Source organism: Homalodisca vitripennis, unplaced genomic scaffold (assembly GCF_021130785.1).
Source record: "Homalodisca vitripennis isolate AUS2020 unplaced genomic scaffold, UT_GWSS_2.1 ScUCBcl_2255;HRSCAF=6819, whole genome shotgun sequence".
Taxonomy (NCBI): Eukaryota; Metazoa; Arthropoda; class Insecta; order Hemiptera; family Cicadellidae; genus Homalodisca; species Homalodisca vitripennis.
This window is the reverse complement of record NW_025778364.1, coordinates 3,923-26,260: the sequence shown is the minus strand read 5'-3', so window position 1 is coordinate 26,260 and position 22,338 is coordinate 3,923. Positions and strand designations below refer to the sequence as shown.

At 36.4% G+C, this 22,338-nt stretch overlaps 1 protein-coding gene across 1 annotated transcript in view; it reads left to right on the top strand.

The window, feature by feature from the left end:
* The window catches only part of LOC124371912, a 46,413-nt gene extending 27,338 nt beyond the window's left edge, over nt 1–19,075 (top strand). Inside the window, exons 7-8 of the mRNA XM_046830281.1 lie at nt 10,124–10,640; nt 19,034–19,075. Coding sequence (XP_046686237.1) covers nt 10,124–10,640; nt 19,034–19,075 — 559 coding nt within the window. The remainder of the gene's footprint in view (nt 1–10,123; nt 10,641–19,033) is intronic.
* Nucleotides 19,076–22,338: the final 3,263 nt, after the last annotated feature.

Sequence of the window (22,338 nt, the reverse complement as noted above, 5' to 3'; positions counted from 1 at the left end):
TGCTGAATTATCCTCAGGAATAGACCTCTCGGTTAAGGTATGTACAGATTTATCTGATAACCTTGCGGTCTCTTCCACTTCCATCTCGTCAACGGTGTTCTTTTCTTTGTTAATGGTCTCAGATTTTTCTGAGGACTCCTCTACCTTTTTGGGTTTCTCAGTGTTTCTCTGGTGTTTTATCTTCAGTCATAACTGAATTTTTTCAGTATCTGATCCATGGACCCTCCTTCTCAAGCTTGTTTGCTGTGGCACAATTGACTGCCAGGTTAAGCAGCACTGATTTTTCCTTCATCACTTCTATGCAGAGCATTCCATTCTCCAATCGTTAGCTCTTTTTTTGTGCTTTCAAGAACTTTTATCTTATAGGTGGATTTATTTATAATGTTTAGAAAGTAGGTATTCACGATTCTTACACGAGGAATTTCTCCCTCTGGTACAATCCTCAGACTCGCCCCCTCCCAAGGCTTACAGGAATCTTGCTTTCCTTTCAACCATTCAGCTGTGTTGTTGCTCTCACATGTGAAAATCAGGATTCCATGTCTCCTGTTGATCTCGTAGAAGCTTGGATAGTTAGGACCCTCCTGTTCTTCCACGATCGCCTTCAGGATAAACTTCTGCACTTCTCCATTTGTTTAGATGAGAATAGGGTTTCTGGAAAATCAGAGTGTAATATTCCCACCCTATTCTCATCTGAACAAATGGAAGATATGTTAGGAATTAGTTGAGTTGAAAATTTTGCTCAAACGTGATTGGCCACCGTTTTGAATTTTTTATCGGTTAAGATTGACTAAAGAACTTATTCAAGCTATGTGCAAGAACTACCTTTGTTCCAAGTTAAGCCTGGACATAAAAAAATTAAGGCAGCTATCGTGTTAACAAACTTGAGTTATTACATTACCTAAGCCTATACATACATATATATGATTTTTGGATTATAATAATTTTGAATTTTAGGGTTCATGAATGGAGAAAATGTGAAAAATCTGCTGGAAATTCTGTTATGTGGGCGATAGAAATAGACTCTATGAATGAAAAAATGAAAATAATGAAAAATGCCTTTATTAAAGAGGCGAAGTAGGCCTGTCAAGTAGTAATATTAATATACTTAACTCATATTCATGAACGTATGAAAGATAAAGAAAAAAAAAGAAAAGCATCCAGGTGCGGATCCTCCTCTCAGTCCAGTGATTTGCCGTGCAACCTCTTGTTCAGTCATAGTGAGTATTGTGAAGTCCGTGTTCAATCTAAAGTCAGAGTCTCTCACCACTGGGTTCCCACTTACAATGATATCGTCTGCTAACTTTTTACCAACAGATGAAAAAAACGTATTGAAATCATTACTAACTTGTTTTAATATTTTTTTGTTATTTGTAGTCGTTCCAGGAAGAAAATTTTTTATTGGAAATGCGTCTCTAATTTTAACCCTCCCGGCCAATTCATTCACTATTTCCCAAAACAATTTTGCATCTCTTTTTTATTCATTCAGTTTATTCCTGTAATACTGCTGCTTTGCGTATTTCAAAGTGTTGCTCAAATGCTGCCTAAGGTTTTTAAATTGGTTACGTAATTCACAATTAAAAGGTTGCTTTTTAAGAATTTTGCTTATTTTATCTCTTTCCCGTATAGTGCTTATTAGGTCGGTTGAAATCCATGGCTTGAGTTTTTCTTACGTGTAACAGGATTATTAATTTGTTTTTTTGAACTTGATAACGCACCTGAAACAATATGAGCAAAACTATTTGCACACTCATCTGTATCACAGCAGTTTAGTACAGGTTCCCAGTGAATATTAGTAAGATTGTCGGCGAACAGTGCTCGGTCTATGTACGTGATGGGCGGTGAGGGGGTGTCTTGGGCAGCACTGCCGAGCGCAATACTAAGTGCGGTGCTGTAGTGGTCTGTAGCACTGCTGTCCGCACACCCCGCCAGTCGTCGTATCTCACAAAGATATGGTCCAAGCAGGTCGTGCTGTGATCTGTCACCCGAGTAGCTCTGTCCACACATTGTAAAAGTCCGTGGCCAGTGAGGCAGTTCAAGTATTTATCTAAAATGTCGTTATTTGTAAAAAGGTCTATGTTGATGTCTCCCAGCATAATGCATTTTTTGTTGTGTTCTAAGTTCATATAATAGTTGTCGAGAGCTTCAATAAAACTGTTTACATCACTGTCAAAAGTTCTATATATTGCTAAAAAGTTAAAGCAGGGATGCTACAGGTCAGGGAAATCAGGGAAGTCAGGGAAAAGTCAGGGAATTTCGACGTTGGTCAGGGAAAAATATAAAATCCCTTTACACAAATAAACTTACTGCCGCTGTGCCGAGTCCAAGCCTGCAGACGTGGCGCATATTTTACTTCTGTGTTGTAAATTATCATTTAAGTCAATCTTTTTGTACGTATTAAACTGTGTTCACTTTATTTTTTGCTTTTTTTTATATTTGCCACCCTGTTAGCCTCAACACCGCTTTTTTCCACCCGTTAATTGCCAAAAACCCTGGGGATTGCGTCAAAAAAAGTCAGGGAAAAATGAAAAATTTGGTCTGGAAATCAGGGAAAAGTCAGGGAATTTCATTATTGGACTCCTGTAGCAACCCTGTAAAGTGCTTATTATAGTAAGTAAAGTCAAGTGAAATTCCATATACGTCTCCTAAGGTTATTTGTGATGCTGTCACTGATAAGCGTTTGTCTACATATACAATTACACCGTAGTTCTGGTTTCGTCTTTTGTCCGTCAGTACAAGGTCAAACCCATCTATATTCACCCCCTCCTCACCTTCCCCCAGCCAACATTCTGTAAAAACTATAATATCTAATTTGTCTACTAATAAACTTAAATACACTGATAAATGGCAAAAATTTTTTGAAAAGCTTCTAATATTTCAATGGAATACATTTATATGGGTAAGTGTACTATCCCTGGGGAAAGAATAAAAATCTTTATATTCATCTATAGCCTACAATCTATTTCAGTGCATATAACTGGAAGAATGACATCATCATTATTGTCTATCATGCCTTTTCTATTATTTATTGACAGGCTGCCTGCCCGCCCAACCACTTTTTATTAAGAATACATTTTTAACACTAATAATTTATAAAAGTTAATTATATCTAGAATATTAATAAATAGTAAATAAATATTGGCCATACAGTGTTTTTAAATCAAGCGAGCATTTGTATAATTAAAAGTCGACTACGATTGAAAATGAATTACTGTTTCTAACATTATATAACTGATAAACGGTCTTAACATAAGTGAATTTAAGTTGATATATTTGATACCTTAAAAGATAAAAATTTTAAATTAATTAACATTTAACAAAACTAAATAACGATAACGAATTATTCTTTATAATATTTTTATCTACTGGCTTGGTCAGTTTATACAGTAATAAAACAACCATTTCAAATGATGTTATCATGACCATATTTACATATTTGGTATGTGATACTTCCATTTTACTTATAACTAATGAAGGGAACCAATTTAACATAAATTCTACTACTCCCCTCAAAAGTATTAAAATTTAAACCTCAATATAAAAACTACCAATTTAATTTAATATTAATATTTCTGCATTAGTAAAGAAATTCCTACTTTACCACAAAATATATTGTTTGGCCAATCAAGATATTTCAAAAACAGTGTACTTAAGATTTTTATTATAACTATTAAAATAAAAGTAACAGCTGCTGCATTTAACAATAAATTCTTGTTAAAAATAATCAAAACAAAATCAAGGACATATTATATTAAGATTAATTGTGCTGAGTAAAATAATGGACACACACACACACACACACACACACACACACACACACACACCCATACATACATACATACATACACACACATTCATACATACATACATGTACTCACGTACATATACATACTTATTTTACGCGAGAGAGAGAGAGAGAGAGATGATTTTTCTCCCGATTGCAGCAAAAATATTGAATGCTATTATTATTTATTGATTAATTTATATTTTAAATATATATTTCCTATATACTTGTATTCATAACATTGTATTTTAGCATATTTATGAAATGATAACAAAATATGAAATTAAATATAATATAACTTAACGTCGATTCCTTATTTGGAAATTGTTTAAAAACTTTGATTTACAGTATATTTATGAAATGAAAACAAGAAATGAATGTGATATAATATAAACTTAACGTCGATTCCTTCTTTTGAAATTATTTTAAGCTTTGATAGGTAAATGTATGCATGAAACTATTACTCTTAATTGAAACATAAAAATAACTAAAAAATAACTTTATCTGGTGTAGCTTATCCTGCTTACAACTAAAAATTTTACAATTAACTGAAATTACTTACTAAATAAAAGGTTTTTGCCGAAAAGGGTCTCACTTTCCTATTTCGGTGGCGTATTTTCCCGTGACTGGGGCTGACGGTCTTGTAGATGGTCCAGTTCTCGGAGGCTGTGGAAGATCTGTATGGCCCGCGAGGTATGTGTTTTTCGGACAAATACCTTTCCATCCTTGCACCATGCGTAGGTCAGCGTACCAGCTCTTACCTCGGCTTTCCCGCGCTGCAGCAGGGCTCTGTTGTGCCGAGTCAGATGTTCATTAATAAAACTGGTCCCGGATTGAACGAGGCGTGCAGGTCCGTCGTCTGAATATTCCTCTTCTTTTTCGCCGCCTCCAACCATTCAGTTCTCATGGATCTCAGGGCGAACCGGACTACGATGGATGGGTGGAAACGTCGATCTCGGGGCACTGGAAGGCGGTGGGCAGTAGATATGTCCCGCTTGTCATATGGTACTCCAATTACTCTCGCCACTGACTCCAGAACCGCGTAAACATTTTCTCCTCTTGACTGCGGGACGCCATGAACCTCAATGTTGTCCATCCTCGAGTATTGCTCGAGATCAGCGATGCTCCACTCAGCGTTCTGCAGCCTGATGTGCATGGCAGCATTCTCCTTCCTCAAGCCGTCACACTCTTTCTCTCAGCTTGACGTTCTCATCTTCCACCGCAGCCAGTCTTGTCATTACTAATGCGAGAGAGTCCTGAACCTTTGTCATACTTTGTTCGAGACTATTGAAGCTCGTCTTGAACAGCTTGTTGTCTTCTGCTATCTGTTTCTGAATGGTCTTTAGTATGTTCATCACGGACGCTTCCTCTGAGTCAGACTTACTTCCCACAGAAGACGAGTCCTTTTTACACTCCTCACACTGCCACGACCCACCACTAGAAATTAAAGCTTTAAGCTTAGCGACAGTTCGAATTCGGCAGCATCCAGGATGGTACTCAGCACTACAATCAGAACACGTAACCACCTCAGACGGATTGGATAGTTCTTCTTTGCACTTAGAGCACACCATTTTCATAAGGAAAAATTTTAAAGAAAAACCCAATATTAATAGAATAGTATATATCAATATTATATAACGAGTAGGGTCGCGACAGTACAGGTCGGAACGGGCAGGCAGGCAAAACACACACACTACACTATCCGCTTGGAGCACTTATCTGTGTGACCTTCCAGCTCGGCTGACTGATAACGACTGAACTAAGAACTTGTAAAATCAAGAAATAATTTGACACCTCTTTGAATTAAGACCTGATTAATCTCAGAACATTGTATTTTATGCGACGTGATCCATGGACTGACATAAGATTGACATATGTTTGCGAGCCCTATCTGATGCCAGTTGCCTCCAGTAGTGTAGTGATGCTTATCTTGGTTAGTTAAGCATCAACCCCTGTGTGTCTCGGCAACCCCCAAGCATGTAACAACCCATTGAGCAGTTAAAGTCGGCCCAACGATCATCTCGGGCCTCAGCCACTATACAAGCAGTAGAGGCCGCGATACAAATGGTGTTTTTGTGTTTAAGTTATATTTAGCCAACAAAATGGGTCTTCAAATGAGGTTTCCCAACTCTTGTTCTTATGTGAATATAGCATTTAGAAAAGACATTTGTCAGATTAATTGTGCAGGCCCAAAAATGTACAGTGTGTTCACCCTATAAACTCGCTTAGAGTTCAGTTCGGTGAATATTATCATCTGTTTGATGGATAATAGATGATAATAGATGAAATTGATGATAATAGATGCAACTCGGTTTCTTTAAGTATACCAGAATTTTAGTTCAATTTTTACCAAGCCTGATAAGTCATCTTTTGGAGAAGAAAATGGTGGGTTTGTGACAAGTAAAGCCGAGATGGGGGCGTTTGGGTTGGGTCCTACTTGATGCACAGCAGTGACAGAATGAGGTAAGGGCTGAGCTTCATGAACTTGTTGAATTTATTGAAAGACACAGAGGTAAAAACTAAGGAGTTTAAAATAGATGTTAGCAACAAATCATCACCGAATTTTACACATGGTTAGAGATGAAATTTTTCAGACCACCGCAGCTTCATGGCATTTCCTAAAAATACAGCTGGTGACGATTTCACCTTTCTACTTGGCATAGAGGTTAGATACAGTAATGGTGAAAATGGTCTAGAGAATTGGAAATTTTCTACTGGGAAAATCAAGAGGAAACCGGAAATTTGAAAACAGGTCTTTAGTGGTCACTCTGCAAATGTGTTAATACAACAATACAGCAACACTAACTTGCCAGATAACAAAATACCTCTCAATAAGTTTGAATTAATGAAACTGAAGTATTGATTATAATTCAGTGGAACCTGGCTAATTCGAACTTCTATAATTCGAATATTTATATTGGTCCCTAGCATTTTCTATATAAGTAATGTAAAAATATCGTGGTTAATTTGAAGTTTATTTTGGATAATTCGAACTTTTTATTCGAACCCGATGGCGATTTTAAAGTGGAAAGATTCGCGAAAAGACGCTGCACTCTTTCTAATCGCAAGGCACTTGCTTCAAGGCCATTGGACACAGATCTAGCCACCCTCCCGCCTGGCCAGCCAGGCTCGGCCCTATGCTTCCGCTCCTATAGTTTTGTAGACGTGACTCATCGCGACTGGCACAAGCTGCGCTGCCTGCAAGACCACTCCACTCCTCACCAGAAAAACAAAAAGTTATCTTGTTTATTGACAACTGTATTGCGCACAACACAATTCCAGTAATGGAAAATGTTAAAGTAATTTTTTCCCTGCCAATATGACTTCGGTTGTCCAGCCTATGGACCAGGGGATCATAAAAAATCTAAAACAGTTTTACAGACATTTATTGGTTGAGTACATACTGACTGAAGATTGTAACGCCCTAAAAATCAAGTTAGACATTCTTCAAGCCTCTCGCATGTGCAAGAAAGATTGAGACAAAGTAACGCCCGAAACGATCAAACATTGCATTAAAAAAGTTGATTTTGTAAAAAAGGAGGACGACGCCGAAAAAGCCAAGGACATTATAGCAGAAGCGGTACCTTCAGTTGAGGGCTGGGAGGACGTCATTACTAACCCTGCCATTTCGATTGAAGATTTTGTCAACGTGGATGAAGATGTTGCAGTATGTGGTGAGATAACAGACGAGGAGATCATCGCTGAAGTGCTCAACAATAAACAAGATGGTGACATGGCATTGGGTGACGAAGACGGCGAGTCATCAGTTAGGGCGGAAATAAACGTTCCGAGTGCGGCTGAAGCAGCACATCACATCATGGAACTTAGACGTTTTTTGAAAGTAAAATTGACGTAAGTGAGACTATTTTCAATTCATTGAATATGGCAGAATCTTTTGTCACTTCTGAAAGACTTAACTTTAGAAAACAAGTGAAGATTTCCGACTTCTTTCGAAAAAATTAAATAATATTATACTGTATAATGTTCCTTATCACCATTCAACTGGTTTTCTTTTATTCATAAACATATACTGTAATTGTGTATTTTTTAGATAATTCATGATTTAATTTTGCACTGTTTTACCATACTTTGCTTAATTGAAATGCACAGAAAAACATACATTTACAACCATTCATGTTATTTTCAATAAAGGTTTTCAGCAAAGATGTGAAGTGTCATTATTTTAAGCCTTTAATTCTTAACTTTTTTAATTCGAATTTTTTTATTGGTCCCTTGAGATTTGAATTATCCAAGTTCTACTGTAGTAATTATTACTGATTAGCATATATTGTAATATTATATTAATGTAATATTATAGTTTATTCTCAATAAACCCTTTATACTCAGAACATTGTGGAGCTCAAGCTGATTTAGGACTACTTTTGGGGCTCAAAACTGACCCTTTGTGCTTGTTAAAAAGAGTAGAACCATGAAAATAATTTTGTTTGTGGATCTATAAATTCCATTTCAGTTTTTAATGGCCTAGGTCTAGTTTTACAAGTACTAATTAACATTTGATTTAACATATTAAATAATTAAAAATTGTTAAAGTAATTAATTAAAAAGAGTAACTTTTTGTTACTTTCACTCTTTAGCTGAAGAGTGAAGTATGCACTAAATTTTATATTTTAATTGTGAAATAAAAAAAATGTTTTAACAATACAATTGGATATGCAATACTCTTGTGACAAGCAAATATCTAACTCACCTCAATAAAAACATTGGCATTACTTCTGTACAAAGGTGCAACACGATTATTGTCAGTGGTTAGGAACAAAATTGTTATAAATGGTCATTGTCAATAATTCTGGTTATAGAGTATTGAACTAGAAAATACCAAACTATGGTAGATTAATTTGTGGTTTAAAGTTTTATAATTTATTATTTTCATATATAAGTAGCTTCAATAACTCATAAGAGGTATGGCTATTAAATAACGGGACGGACGCTGCAGTGGAACGAGTGCGCATGCGCCAACCAACAATGACTAACAGCTGTGTAGTTTGAGACTTCCTCTTCAGAATGCAGTTAGTCTCGTTTCTGTAAACAACATCATTGTGTCATAACCTTCATTTATGTAAGTGTTGTTATTTTGTTTTGCCGAAAAAATGGTTAGCGTAATAATAGAGCAACGAATTGTTATTAAATTTCATGTTAAACTTGGAAAAACCGCTACCGAAACCTATCATTTACTAAAAAAAGTGTATGTCAGTGAATGTTTATCGCGGACTCGTGTTTTTGAATGGTTTAAGCGTTTTCAAGATGGTCGACAAGACGTGGAAGATGATTCGCGGCCAGGTCGTCCTTCAACATCAAAAACGGAAGACAATGTCGAAAAAGTTGCTAATTTGATTCGGTCTGACCGACGATTAAGCATTCGTGCAGTTGCTGAATCTGTACGCATTGATAAAGAATGTGTACGGCAAATTTTACATGACAATTTGAACATGCGAAAAGTGTGTGCAAAAATGGTACCAAAAAATTCTTACGATTGATCAACAAGCAGCTTGTAAAAATGTTTGTACTGACACTTTGAATGCCATTGAAAATGACCCAAATTTATTGGAAAGAATAATTACATGTGATGAATTTTGGTTTTTTACTTATGATCCGGAAAACGAAGCGCCAATCCATGCATTTGAAGACCTCAACTTCACCGAGAGCCAAAAAAGCAAGAATGAGGAAGTCAAAATTTAAAGCAATGATGATTGTTTTTTTTCGACATTCGTAGGATTGTGTACCTTCACTGGGTTCCTGAAGTTCAAACAATTAATCAACATTACTATCTTGAGGTACTTAATAAACTACGTGAAAGAGTAAGAAAAAAACGACCCAAAATGAGGAAGGACAAATCATGGATTTTGCACCAAGACAATGCGCCAGCTCATTCCGCGTTATCTGTCAAGCGGTTCCTGACCAAGTACAGCATCCCAGTGTTAGAACATCCACCTTACTCGCCGGCCCTAGCACCATGCGACTTTTATCTTTTCCCTAAGGTGAAATCTGCGTTGAAAGGTACGAGATTTGAATCCGTAGAAGCTGTTCAAGAAAAAGCGGCAAGACTCCTGAAAGACTTGACAGAAGATGACTTTTCAGCATTGTTTCCAACAATGGAAAATTCGCATGGAGCGTTGCAGGGATAGAGAAGGGGTGTATATTGAAGGTGATAATAAGTAATTATGTTTAAAATGAAAATTAATTTTTTTACAATATCAGTCCCGTTATTTAATAGCCATACCTCGTAATTAATCCTATAATATAACTAAACACCTAAACTTACAAAAATTAATTTACAATTCACAGTGTTACAGTTTTATCAACTCATGGTGTTATTTTTAACAGGAGAATATCTGCGTTGGAGAAGAAAACAGAAAACCCTGATGATAGAGTGCACAACGCAGAGGTCACCAAAAGTCCTGTGAAGGTAAAACACAACAATAAAGCTGTAAACAACAACTCTCCTGACAATGAAACGGATCAGTCTTATGTCACTAGAAGTAAACAAATAAATGGTATCAAAGAAAAACAATTAAAATTTTCCTCTTGTGTCAGTAAATCCTGCATTAACCGTAGAGAAATTGATTCAAAAAAGGGGAAAGACAGCACAGAAATCGAGAACATCACAGTGACTACAGTTGCAAAACGAAGAACTTTATTTAATCCAAACTGTGTATATTTAAGTGATGCAACCTCTGAAGCAAGTGAAGTTGTGGTGGAAAACACTCTTAGAAATAACAAAGACCCGTCTGATGAAGTACAACCTAGCTTTGGAGATCTCTTACAGTTGGTGAAAAATAAGTATTGTTCACCAAGGAAAACGTCGTACCAAAACTCCCCCAAAACCTCACCTTCTATAGAGGTAATGATTTTTGTCATAAATATACAGGATTTTTTGGACCAAATCCTATAAATAATACACTTTAATAAACTGAAGCAAAATGTTTTATTTTTTTGACTTAAAGAGAAACAGTTAGAGAGTATATTGTACTGATGTCTTGTGTTATTATTTACATAAATTTCTAGATATATATTTCTCCTCTGGCATGTGAACACTTACAACACATTTTTTTAATACTTTAATTCAGTGTAATAATCCATTTAAAATCAAGTTGATTTTGTTAAATAATGTATATAGTGGAATATCCATTTCATATAACCTATAAGCTGATTGAATTCATTAATTGAGACCAGGTTTTGATTTCCGGCAAGGTGGCCACCCGACCAGAAATTTAACGGACCAGTAATAAGCTGGGAATTTTCTTGTACAACAAACATGGGCAGCTTATGTAGGCGTAGAGAAACAACTACAAATAATCTCATCATTGTTTAACACTTTGAGTACAGAGTAGTACATTCTCTAAATCTGGAAACCAAATAATAACCTGATACTGGTATTTAATGTGTTATATCTTCACTCTCCTTTAGCTAAACACTACTAATCTTTTACTAATAAGTAGTGCAGGTCTAATTATTTAACCCATTCACCTACTTCGACGGAGCCATTCCGCCGCTACCGCCCCCGCCGCGGGCCCTGCCATACTTCGACGGAGCGCTTCCGCGGCAGTAATAGTTCACTTTAAACTGGACAGATAGCTGCACTAATCAAACTATGTTTCGTTTCTATGGTTACTTGTTTGTTTAGAACAATATTTTTTCATTAGTTGGCTAAACTGATGTAAACAAAGAATAACAGATGGATTTACTCCATATGATACCTGTTGTTGTTAGTGTCCGTAAACATGGCTGGTAATAGGTTATGTGACAGTGAAATAAATCGTTTTATGAACGATTCTAATAATTGCAGTGAAGAATTCAGTACCGGAAGTGATCAATCAGATGTGGAATGGGATCGTGTGACACGGGAACAGTTTGAAAACTCCGATATTTTCGATTCAGAAGAGGAATTACCAACTCCTGACATCGGACCGGCAACTGACTTCGTAGGCCTTGTCAATGCAGATCAATTCTTATGAATATAAATATAAATATGGTAGGGTATATAATATAAAAACGATATAATTGTGTGTAAATATACTATGAAATATACAAAACTCTTTTGGTGTGTGACTTCTAAGGACAAATAAGGTAGGCTACACAATAATAATTCCATTTCAGGTGTTAATTTTGGCAACAAAATATTGGTGGTGGGCAAAATAAAATTTTGATTAAAAATAAATTTATGTTATTACCGGTATGTTATAGGTTATATCTCATAGTAGGTACCTTAATTCAGTTTTTTTTTTTGGGGGGGGGGGGGATGCAGGGACTTTTAAATGGTAGGTAAGCTCAAGAAAAACACTGCTACTAAATTTTTTTAAACAATGATTTACTAGGATTTACTAGAAAGTTACAGCTAAATATCTGCACACCTAAATTATAGGCAAAAATAATGGAATTCCTTGGCCCAACTGTGTGCTAAAATATTAGTAGGTGAATGGGTTAAAGTCATATAATAACCTGATACTCTCTGCTGTGGTAGTTAATGTGTTATATCTTCACTCTCCTTTAGCTACAAATACTACTAATCTTTTACTACTAAGTAGTGCAGGTCTAAGTGTAGAAAGTCATATAATAACCTGATACTCTCTGCTGTGGTAGTTAATGTGTTATATCTTCACTCTCCTTTAGCTACAAATACTACTAATCTTTTACTACTAAGTAGTGCAGGTCTAAGTGTAGAAAGTCATATAATAACCTGATACTCTCTGCTGTGGTAGTTAATGTGTTATATCTTCACTCTCCTTTAGCTACAAATACTACTAAGTAGTGTAGGTCTAAGTGTAGAAAGTCATATAATAACCTGATACTCTCTGCTGTGGTAGTTAATGTGTTATATCTTCACTCTCCTTTAGCTACAAATACTACTAATCTTTTACTACTACGTAGTGTAGGTCTAAGTGTAGAAAGTCATATAATAACCTGATACTCTCTGCTGTGGTAGTTAATGTGTTTATATCTTCACTCTCCTTTAGCTACAAACATTGCTAATCTTTTACTACTAAGTAGTGCAGGTCTAAGTGTGTGGAAATTCATATAATAACCTGATAATGTCTGCTGTGGTAATTAATGTGTTATATCTTCACTCTCCTTTAGCTACAAACACAACTAATCTTTTACTACTACGTAGTGCAGGTCTAAGTGGGGGAAGGACGTCCCATATAATAACCTGATACTCTCTGCTGTGGTAGTTAATGTGTTACTCGTATCTTCACTCTTCTTTAGCTACAAACACAACTAATCTTTTACTACTACGTAGTGCAGGTCTAAGTGGGGAAAGTCATATAATAACCTGATACTCTCTGCTGTGGTAGTTAATGTGTTACTCGTATCTTCACTCTTCTTTAGCTACAAACACAACTAATCTTTTACTACTACGTAGTGCAGGTCTAAGTGGGGAAAGTCATATAATAACCTGATACTGTCTGCTGTGGTAGTTAATGTGTTACTCGTATCTTCACTCTTCTTTAGCTACAAACATTGTTAATCTTTTACTACTAAGTAGTGCAGGTCTAATTATTTAAAGTCATATAATAACCTGATACTGTCTGCTGTGGTAGTTAATGTGTTATATCTCCACTCTCCTTTAGCTACAAACATTGCTAATCTTTTATTACTAGGTAGTGCAGGTCTAAGTGTGGAAATTCATATAATAACCTGATACTCTGCTGTGGTAGTTAATGTGTTATATCTTCACTGTCCTTTAGCTACAAACATTGCTAATCTTTTATTACTAGGTAGTGCATGTCTAAGTGTGGAAAGTCATGTAATAACCTGATACTGTCTGCTGTGGTAGTTAATGTGTTATAAAAGAAGAAAGAAAGAAAGAAACAGTGCTTTATTTGTACAATAAACAAAAACAAAATATTACCCTCAATAATCTTAATAAGAACTAGCTTTAGCTCACTAAAACAAATAAGTATTTATTTATCCTAAGTAAGGAACAAAAATTTGCACTAAATACAATGGTCATTTCGACCGTCTGTCTGGTTAGCACTTCTGTACACTTCTTATAACTACAATTAATAAAAAAAATGTAATTAACCAAAACTATAGATATTTTAAGTTTGGCGATTCAAATAAGGTTCAAAATATCGGAAAAAAGAAAAAGGAAAAAGTAATATTTCACGCGCGCGCCCACACACACACACACACACACACACACACACACACATACAATAATATTTGTTTTTATTTTATTTTGGGATCCTTACAACTGTCATATAAAAGTTTTTCATCTATATTTCAATATTTAAAAATTAAATTCATACACTAAATCCCACCTCGCATTTTTCCACGCATCTCTCATATATTTTCCAAATTGAAGCCAATCCTTTCCATTAAGGTAGTCAAAAAATTGTTTTTTCGCTTAGCACGTTACTCCCAAACCATTTTCTCCGAATCGTTGCCAGAATAGGACAAATACTCACAAAGTGAAAGACCGTCTCATACTCATTCCGGTTACACAAAGAACATACGTGATTTTTATCAGGAATCCAAGGTTTGTAATTTAAATCAACCAGGCCTGCCCGCGCCTTAATTGCCCAAGACATAATATTCATATCATAACAATCTTTCAGGAATGTCTTATCTCCAAGGTCAAGTTTTATTGTTAGATAATGTGGATGATAGACAGACGTACAAGCACGGCCTGTACGTTCCACTCGCCAGCCTGTTCGCATCGCCTCAACCACCCTAGACAATTGGCCCACCAACTCAACGCTGTTGTCAACATTAAAATTTACCTCAATTCCACACTTACTTCCTAAGCTCTTCCACTCCCTGAACCAGAAAATTTTTTTTAATACAATCTCCTTTGCTAATATGTAAGGTAAACGATTTGGCGTCATGCTCCAGATTCTTCCGAGGATAATTTAGATTTAATTGAAGGGTAAAGTAATATAATTTTTCCGAGCCAGTTTCGACAAAAAGTGTGTAATTTGGTGTGTTAAAGGGGAGTCTAAAAAGTTTTTTTCAAAAACATTCTTTGAACTCCCTCAATTGCGTCAAATTCTCTGTATCCCCATACTTGGGCTCCGTAGCACAAAACTGACCTGACAACAGCATTAAAAAGTGTGGAATTTTGCTAACAGAGACACCTTCTTATCTTTTAAAAGACATTCCCAAACTGAATTTATAATTAATTTTGAAACCCTTTGCTTTTTCTTTAAAATGTTGTTTCCAACGATAACTGTGATGTAAATATGAGCCCCAAGTATTTGTATTCATTTACAACCTCGATCTCTGTCCCTTGGTACCGCCACCTCTCAATTTTACTCCGTTTCCCGCCTTTTTTGAACACCATTATTTTTGATTTATTCAAATTTACATTTAGATTCCAATTTTTACAGTAATTTTCTAAATTATTAATTCATACATTGCAAGCTTGTTGCTGTAGGTGCGAGTTAGAATTATATCATCCGCGTTTAAAGCAACATATTCACCCTGGTTTTCCCAAAAATACATTCCTCCACCCAGCAAATCCGGTAAATCGTTAATAATTAAAGAAAATAATAAGGGACTCATTTACACAGCCCTGCCTTAAACCCATTTCAGTTTTAAAAGCAGGCGTCACCCCCTCTTTACACCAAACACCAGCCGAAGTTCCGTTGTACATTTCTCTGAGTATTTTTAGCATGTGAGTCGACAACCCAAGACACGACAGCTTATACAATAGAGAATCAATAAGAATTGTGTCGAATGCAGAGGAAAAATCAACATAAAAACAGTATAATTTGCAATTTTCTTTTGCCAATTGTAAGTTTACCATACAAGTTAAATTAAAAATGTTATCTATAGTAGAATAGCCTTTCCTAAAGCCTGCTTGGAAATTCCGTCAAGATATTTCTCTCATTTACCCATTTTTCTAACCTGTTTAAATTATGCTACAAAATATTTTACATACACTATCTATAAATGATAATTCCCCTGTAGTTCTCTACTACATTGATTTCGCCCTTTTTGTATATTGGAAAAATAAAACAGATTTTTTAAAGCTGTCCGGTATTTGGCCGTTTAAATATATTTTATTGTAAACAGTAAGTAATTTTTCAAGTAGTGAATGTGGAGCGTATTTAAAAAACTCGTAGGGGACTCTGTCGTAACCGGGAGCCTTATCGTCCCTCAGCTTACGCAGTACTTCCCTGACTTCAACTATATCAAGTTCCTTATCTAGGGTTTCATTCATAATTAGTGGTTCTGCGTAGCAGATATAATTTGATAATAAAGGGGGATTTCGCAGGCTCTTGAAATGTGCAACCCACTGGCTCACTGAAATATTTCCCACCACTCTCCCGTTTTGGTTTCTTAAAACTATTTATCGCCTCCCAAAACCCCTTTGAATTCGAAATATTATTCATATTTAAAATAAATACTCTCATAATGTTTGTATTTTTTTATACTGGCACAATGTTTTATACCATTTCCGTTCTCTCCAATGTAATTTAATCGAACCTGATGCGAATTAGTTTTTTTTTTTCTAAATAAATTTAATAACCTAAACACCTTCTTTCTAGAACTGTAACACTCGAAGTCATACCACGGCTGTTTGAAAGTTGGCCGCATCTTTCGTGTATCATCGCGGTGCTTTTGATTGTTTATTGAAATCTTAATGCAATCAATTATATTATTAACATTTACCTGATTGTTGTCGCATATGACTAAATTTAACGCAGACTGACCCACTGCCGTACAATAAAGGTCTTTATTCCTTTCTTCCGATTTTAATTTGGGTAGTAATGGCAACAACTTATTCTTATTATTTATGTTTTCAATTTTTTCACCTTCTTTTCATTTTTAATAAAATTTTAATTGGCAGATGATCCGAACCGGGGTGACAGACAACCTCAAAGTCCCGAATTAAGTGTAAACTGTGGCCAGTCATAAGAGCTAGGTCTAATCACAGAACTGCCCATTGGTCCTACGAATGTGTAATTACCATTCTTATCACTTTCAGATCTTCCATTCAAAACTATCATACCAAAGTCTCCCATTAGCTCTAACAGTTTCTTGCCTTTACTGTTGATTACAGAATCCCTTGAATCTCTCAAATCTGATAAATTATTATTTAAAATTTCAATGACACCCTCAAATGTAAGTTGTTCTTTAGCAATACGCCCCATTTAAATCGCCTACAAGCAAAAGGTTCCTTAAACTATTTGTTTCCAAAAACTTTCTTAATCTAAGAAATTCCATATCCCACTTATTATAATTTAAATATACAGGTAATATAAATAAATCTATATTTTTTGGATCGACATGTATCAAAGAGAAGTTGTCCAAGTATATCAAATTAAGTACATTGAAATAAGGAGATGCTAAATTAATTAAAGTGATTGATCCACCTATGTTGCGCCCAAATTGAGCTTGCCTACTAGCAAAATTAAAATGAACTTTGTATTGGGAAAATCTATTTTAAAATAAACTGTTGATCATTCTCATCTATAAATGTTTCAAATAAAAAGGTAACATCAAATTCATAAACAAATTCTAGAAATAAAGTATCATTTACCTTATTTTTAAGCCCACAAACATTGTAACTCATAATTCTTAAGTCCCTTGATATAATGGTTTGAGAATATATTGGAGGGTTGGCTTCTGATCTTCAGCCACTCCCCGTCACCTGCGCGAAAGTCCGTGTCGACCCTGGCATCCCCGCAGACTCCATGTTGGTAGCAGGTTCTGCCCTTGCAGCCTCCAAACTCTTGTCTTGCACTTTCTTCTGTCTATCATCCTCCCTAGCAAGCCTCGAAAGGAAATCTGTGAGATCATGGTGAATTATGTCCCTCAGCCGCTCAGCTCCATCTCGAGCACCTGCTGCTACCAGCTTACCGTCCTCCCAGGTAAATCGCCATCCTTCTATCATGAGACGGTCGTTCACAAGGGGCATTCGACGTCTACCCGCTACCCTCTCTATCTCACGCCTTACCGCCATTAGCTTCCACCTCTTCTCCCGTGTAACTATAGGATAATCACGATATACTGCATAACCTGTACCTTTCAGCCTGGCTAATCGTGACATTATGTAGTCTATGTCTGCATCTGAGGGTAAATGCGCAATTACCAGTCCATTACTGCCTAAGGCATGAGCCCTGTTTACCCATAAAGAGTTGGTTGTACCAAAAATTTCACTACAAAAATTCTTGACCAAGAGTCTAAAGTCTGTATTGCCACTGCTATTCCACTTAAGCCCTTTAAATACTAAGTTATTCCTCCTTCCTCTTGCTTCCATATCCACTAGTTTATTCTGAATTATTTTATTTTCCTCAATTATTTGGCATAACTTTACCTTCATTTCCTTATTTTCACTTTTCTAGCACAACTAACCTACTTGTAACTACACCTAAGTCCTCTTTGGTTACAAGGTTTGCGAGTTTTTTGTCAAGCATAGCCTCTAAAACCACTCATTAGTTGTCCTAAAGACATTTCTCCTACCTTTTCACCCGTCCATGTTGAGGTTATCACTCGCACTTATTGGTGAAGAATTCGACCTTTGACGTTTCTTCTGATTTGACACAGGCGTGAAAAATTTATAAATCGTATTTTCACTCATTTAGTAAATATTTGCATTATTTATAAAAACTGTATAAGAGTAAACTGACTGACTGGAAAATATACGCGTTGCCACTAACCGATAACTGCACGTTAGCTTACAGCCACTCACTGCTCACTACAGGACACTCACCGAGCAGGTCGAGTCACATGGCGAGTCAGCTCGAAGTCCACTTATCAGCTAAGTAATTAACTCCGAGTTTGTGTCTCTTTACTCCAAACGTCAATAAAAATATTTATGGTTCAATTTAAATAGGATAAAATATCCAATTAGCAATGTAAATATGCAAAAACTTATAATTTATGCGCAGCTAAAAATCACCACAATCTTACTTCACGGCACCTGTTATATCTTCACTCTCCTTTAGCTACAAATACTACTAATCTTTTACTACTAAGTAGTGCAGGTCTAAGTGTAGAAAGTCATATAATAACCTGATACTCTCTGCTGTGGTAGTTAATGTGTTATATCTTCACTCTCCTTTAGCTACAAATACTACTAATCTTTTACTACTAAGTAGTGCAGGTCTAAGTGTGGAAAAGTCACATAATGATTGATCAGAAGTTTTACTACCACTCTTCTACAATACAATTTGCAGTAAATGTTTAAGCATTATTACACAAGTACTACAGTATTGAAATGGAAACTAATTAATTAATTTTGTTGTCAGTAAAATGTTTTATATCCAGAAATTTCTTTAACAGCAGACAAATGTCAAAATAAATGACCAAAGGGGAAATCGTTGAAGAAAAAATTTGCAAACTCCAATAGTGAAGTTGGTAAAATTGACAGAAGAGGAATGTAGAAGTGCTACAAGTGGCAGCCAACTTAACCTAGAAGATGGTGTGGAGAGGAGAAATTACAAGGTCAAGAAAAAGGACTCTTAAAGAGGAAGAAAATTTAGAAGATGCAAGCACAATTGTCAATGTGGCATTACAAAATAGTATACCGAAGATAGCAGAACAAAGCAACAAAAGAGTGAGGTAGGCCAAGTGATTATCTTTTTTTTCATAATTCTATTTTGGTATTAATGAATGTTATGTTCTACAAAATGTTTTGTTTGTGTTGATCAAACTATACTAACCCAATTAATTATTCATTGAGTATAATAATGTTAAATAAGATCTTGTTATTAAAAAATTACAAGTGTGGTCTGTTAAAAAAAGGAGGAATGTAAGTATAAGTTTCTTAATTTATATGTTAAGTCTGGGGACAACTGTTGCATAAAACTGATACAAATGAGATGAACTTCTTTCCTGCCATTTTGTTACACATTATATATAAACCTTTTCTTTCTTAGCCCTTATTCCACTTTCCTCCCACTACTTCTCTCCTTCTTCTAAGAGGAGCCTACTGCCATGCACTAATGCTTCGAGAGCCATTTGTTCACCCCGGAAGTGTACTGTGAAGCCTATGAATTTATAATTTCAGCAGTACACAAAACACCAAAAACAATTGATTAGTCCTCCCAGGAAAATTGGCCACCTTTGTCCAGGCTGTTATGGATGGTAAAATGCTGCCTTACTATCACAGGGCAGTCAAAAACCAGGTGTTCAGCAGTTTCATGTAATGAGCAGGAGGAAACTGAGAGTGGATCATTCCTAAAAATGCTGACTCTTTGAAGCTGTTTCCTCAGAGATGCTCATGTCTCACAATCAGACCCACAACCTGAGAGAAGACAGCAATCTACTTAAGGAGGAGATCAGATGCTATCTTGGTGGGAATGTGACAGATACTACTCTGTGGGAAAGTGACTCAGATACTACCCTGTGGGAAGGTTACTGAGAACCAGCCTACTCATCTTCAGACCTGGATGCAATCTTCACCCCCTCAAATATTCAGTGTAAACCCAACTCGAGATGGCACGAAGGATTCTCACCTAAGAATTCCACAGAACGGTTTAGGCTATAATATTGGCCGCCAAGGCCCTCATGACCAGGAACCAAAAAGTGACATTGTTGATTCTGCCAAGGGAAGTTTGGAGTAACAACATACTAGTCCAACGCCTTCAATGCTACCTGGCTATCTGTGTAAATACTGATCGTCTTGTTCCTTTACCGCAGACAAAGATTTTCATAAGTGCACTCTATTATGGCTGTGACTTCTGCATGGAAAACTGTAGGATAAGAACCCTAGGAACCACCATTTTCCTACATAGTGTTACTCCTACAATTCCACCATCTATGCAACTTTATATTTTGGAGCCATCCGTAAACCATTCAAGCTCCCCTGGTGGAAGAGGTTTTCTTCCCTCCAACCAAGACTTCCTAAAAGATCACAACCCGAAAGGATTTTTTGAAGGAAAATTATTGAGGCATAATGATTAGAGATATCTCCCCCTGGATACAGAATACAGAATGCTTTTATTCGTGATCATTGAGAACAGAATGGTGTCAAAAAAATACATTTTGTTATTTTACAAGAGTCAATTTCATTCTTCTCTAAGAACGCGAGCTCGTTCAAAGAATTCCTCCATACTGTAGACTGGATCTTCCAGCAACCAATTCCGCAGCCATTTCTTAAAGGTTCTTGCTGGAACATCCATGGTACTTGCCGGAAGAAGATTGAGAAGCTTGGCGCCAGCGTAGGATGGTTTCTTAGTGTAAAGTACAGTGCGGTGGGCAGGGATATTGAAGTTCCTGGCAAATCTTGTTTGGTGATTGTGGATATCCATATTTCTGGTCAGGTTCTGTTGAGAGGCATAAAGCATAACCTCATATATGTACAGGGAGAAAACAGTGAATATCTGTAGATCTTGAAATCTTTCCCTGCAGCTTTCTCTAGGTGGGAGTCCTGTCATAGCTCTTATTGCCCGCTTTTGCATTAGAAAAACACGTTGCATGTTTTGGCATGAGGATTCACCCCAATGTATGATGCCATATCTAAGGTGGGATTCGAATAAAGTGTGGTATGACATTTTCACTGCTTTCTCTGTACAGACGGAGTTCACTCTTTTAAGTGCAAAAATGGCAGAACCAAGTTTAAGGCACAGAGAGTCTATATGCAGATTCCATGAGAGACAGGTGTCGAGAATTACTCCCAAGTGCTTGGTAGAGTCCACAATCTGAACATTGGGCGGGCCGGATACTTCTGCTTTTTTTTTTTTCCTAAGATGAGTTGAGTTGTCTTCTCCTCGTTGAATACCAGATCGTTTGCTATGCAATAGTTTTGGGCTACAATGATAGAAATGAAGCCAGAGATTTCTAAGGGCTCAGATGATTTGTTACTGGTGAGTAAAACTGTATCATCAGCATACATTACAGCATGACTGATGCCGTCCAACTGTGCTGGAAGGTCCGCCGTTAAAGAGAGCAAACAGCACTGGTCCCAGTACTGAGCCCTGGGGTACGCCTCTTTTCACTTTCTGCAACGTTGATCTCACACTTCTATTTTACACCTTTGGTGGTTTCTTTTATTTCAACAGTTTGCGTTCGATCTTTGAGGTAACTTGTGAAACCAACCAAGTGCAGTGCTTGTAATTCCGAAGTCTTCAAGCTTTGCTATGATAAGATCATGATCAAGACTGTCGAATGCCTTACTTAGATCTAGATGTGTACTTATGATAGTATTTCCGCTGTCAATTTCGTCTTATCATAAAGTCCACCATTTCCACCAATGCTGTAATGGTGGGATCTTCCTGGAAGGAACCCATGTTGACCTTTGATAGGTAGGTTTGTTAATTTGCAGGTGGTTCATAAGTGAACTTAGTACCACTCTTTCCACCACCTTAGAAAAGGTTGGAACCAATGATATTGGCCTAAAGTTTTTTATGTCCATCAGTGTCACCCTTTTTGTGTAAGGGGTAGACCTTGGTAGTTTTCATCTTAGAAGGAAACACTCCTTGGGTCATTGACTTATTTACCACATGTGTTAGAGGCCCACATAGCTCTTGTTCACAGAACTTCAGCACCTTAGAGGGAATCTCATCAATTCCAAATGATGATGAGAGTCTGGTGGATCTTATGATTTTAGCCACATCTTCTTGTGTGGTTAATGGGAAGATTAGCAA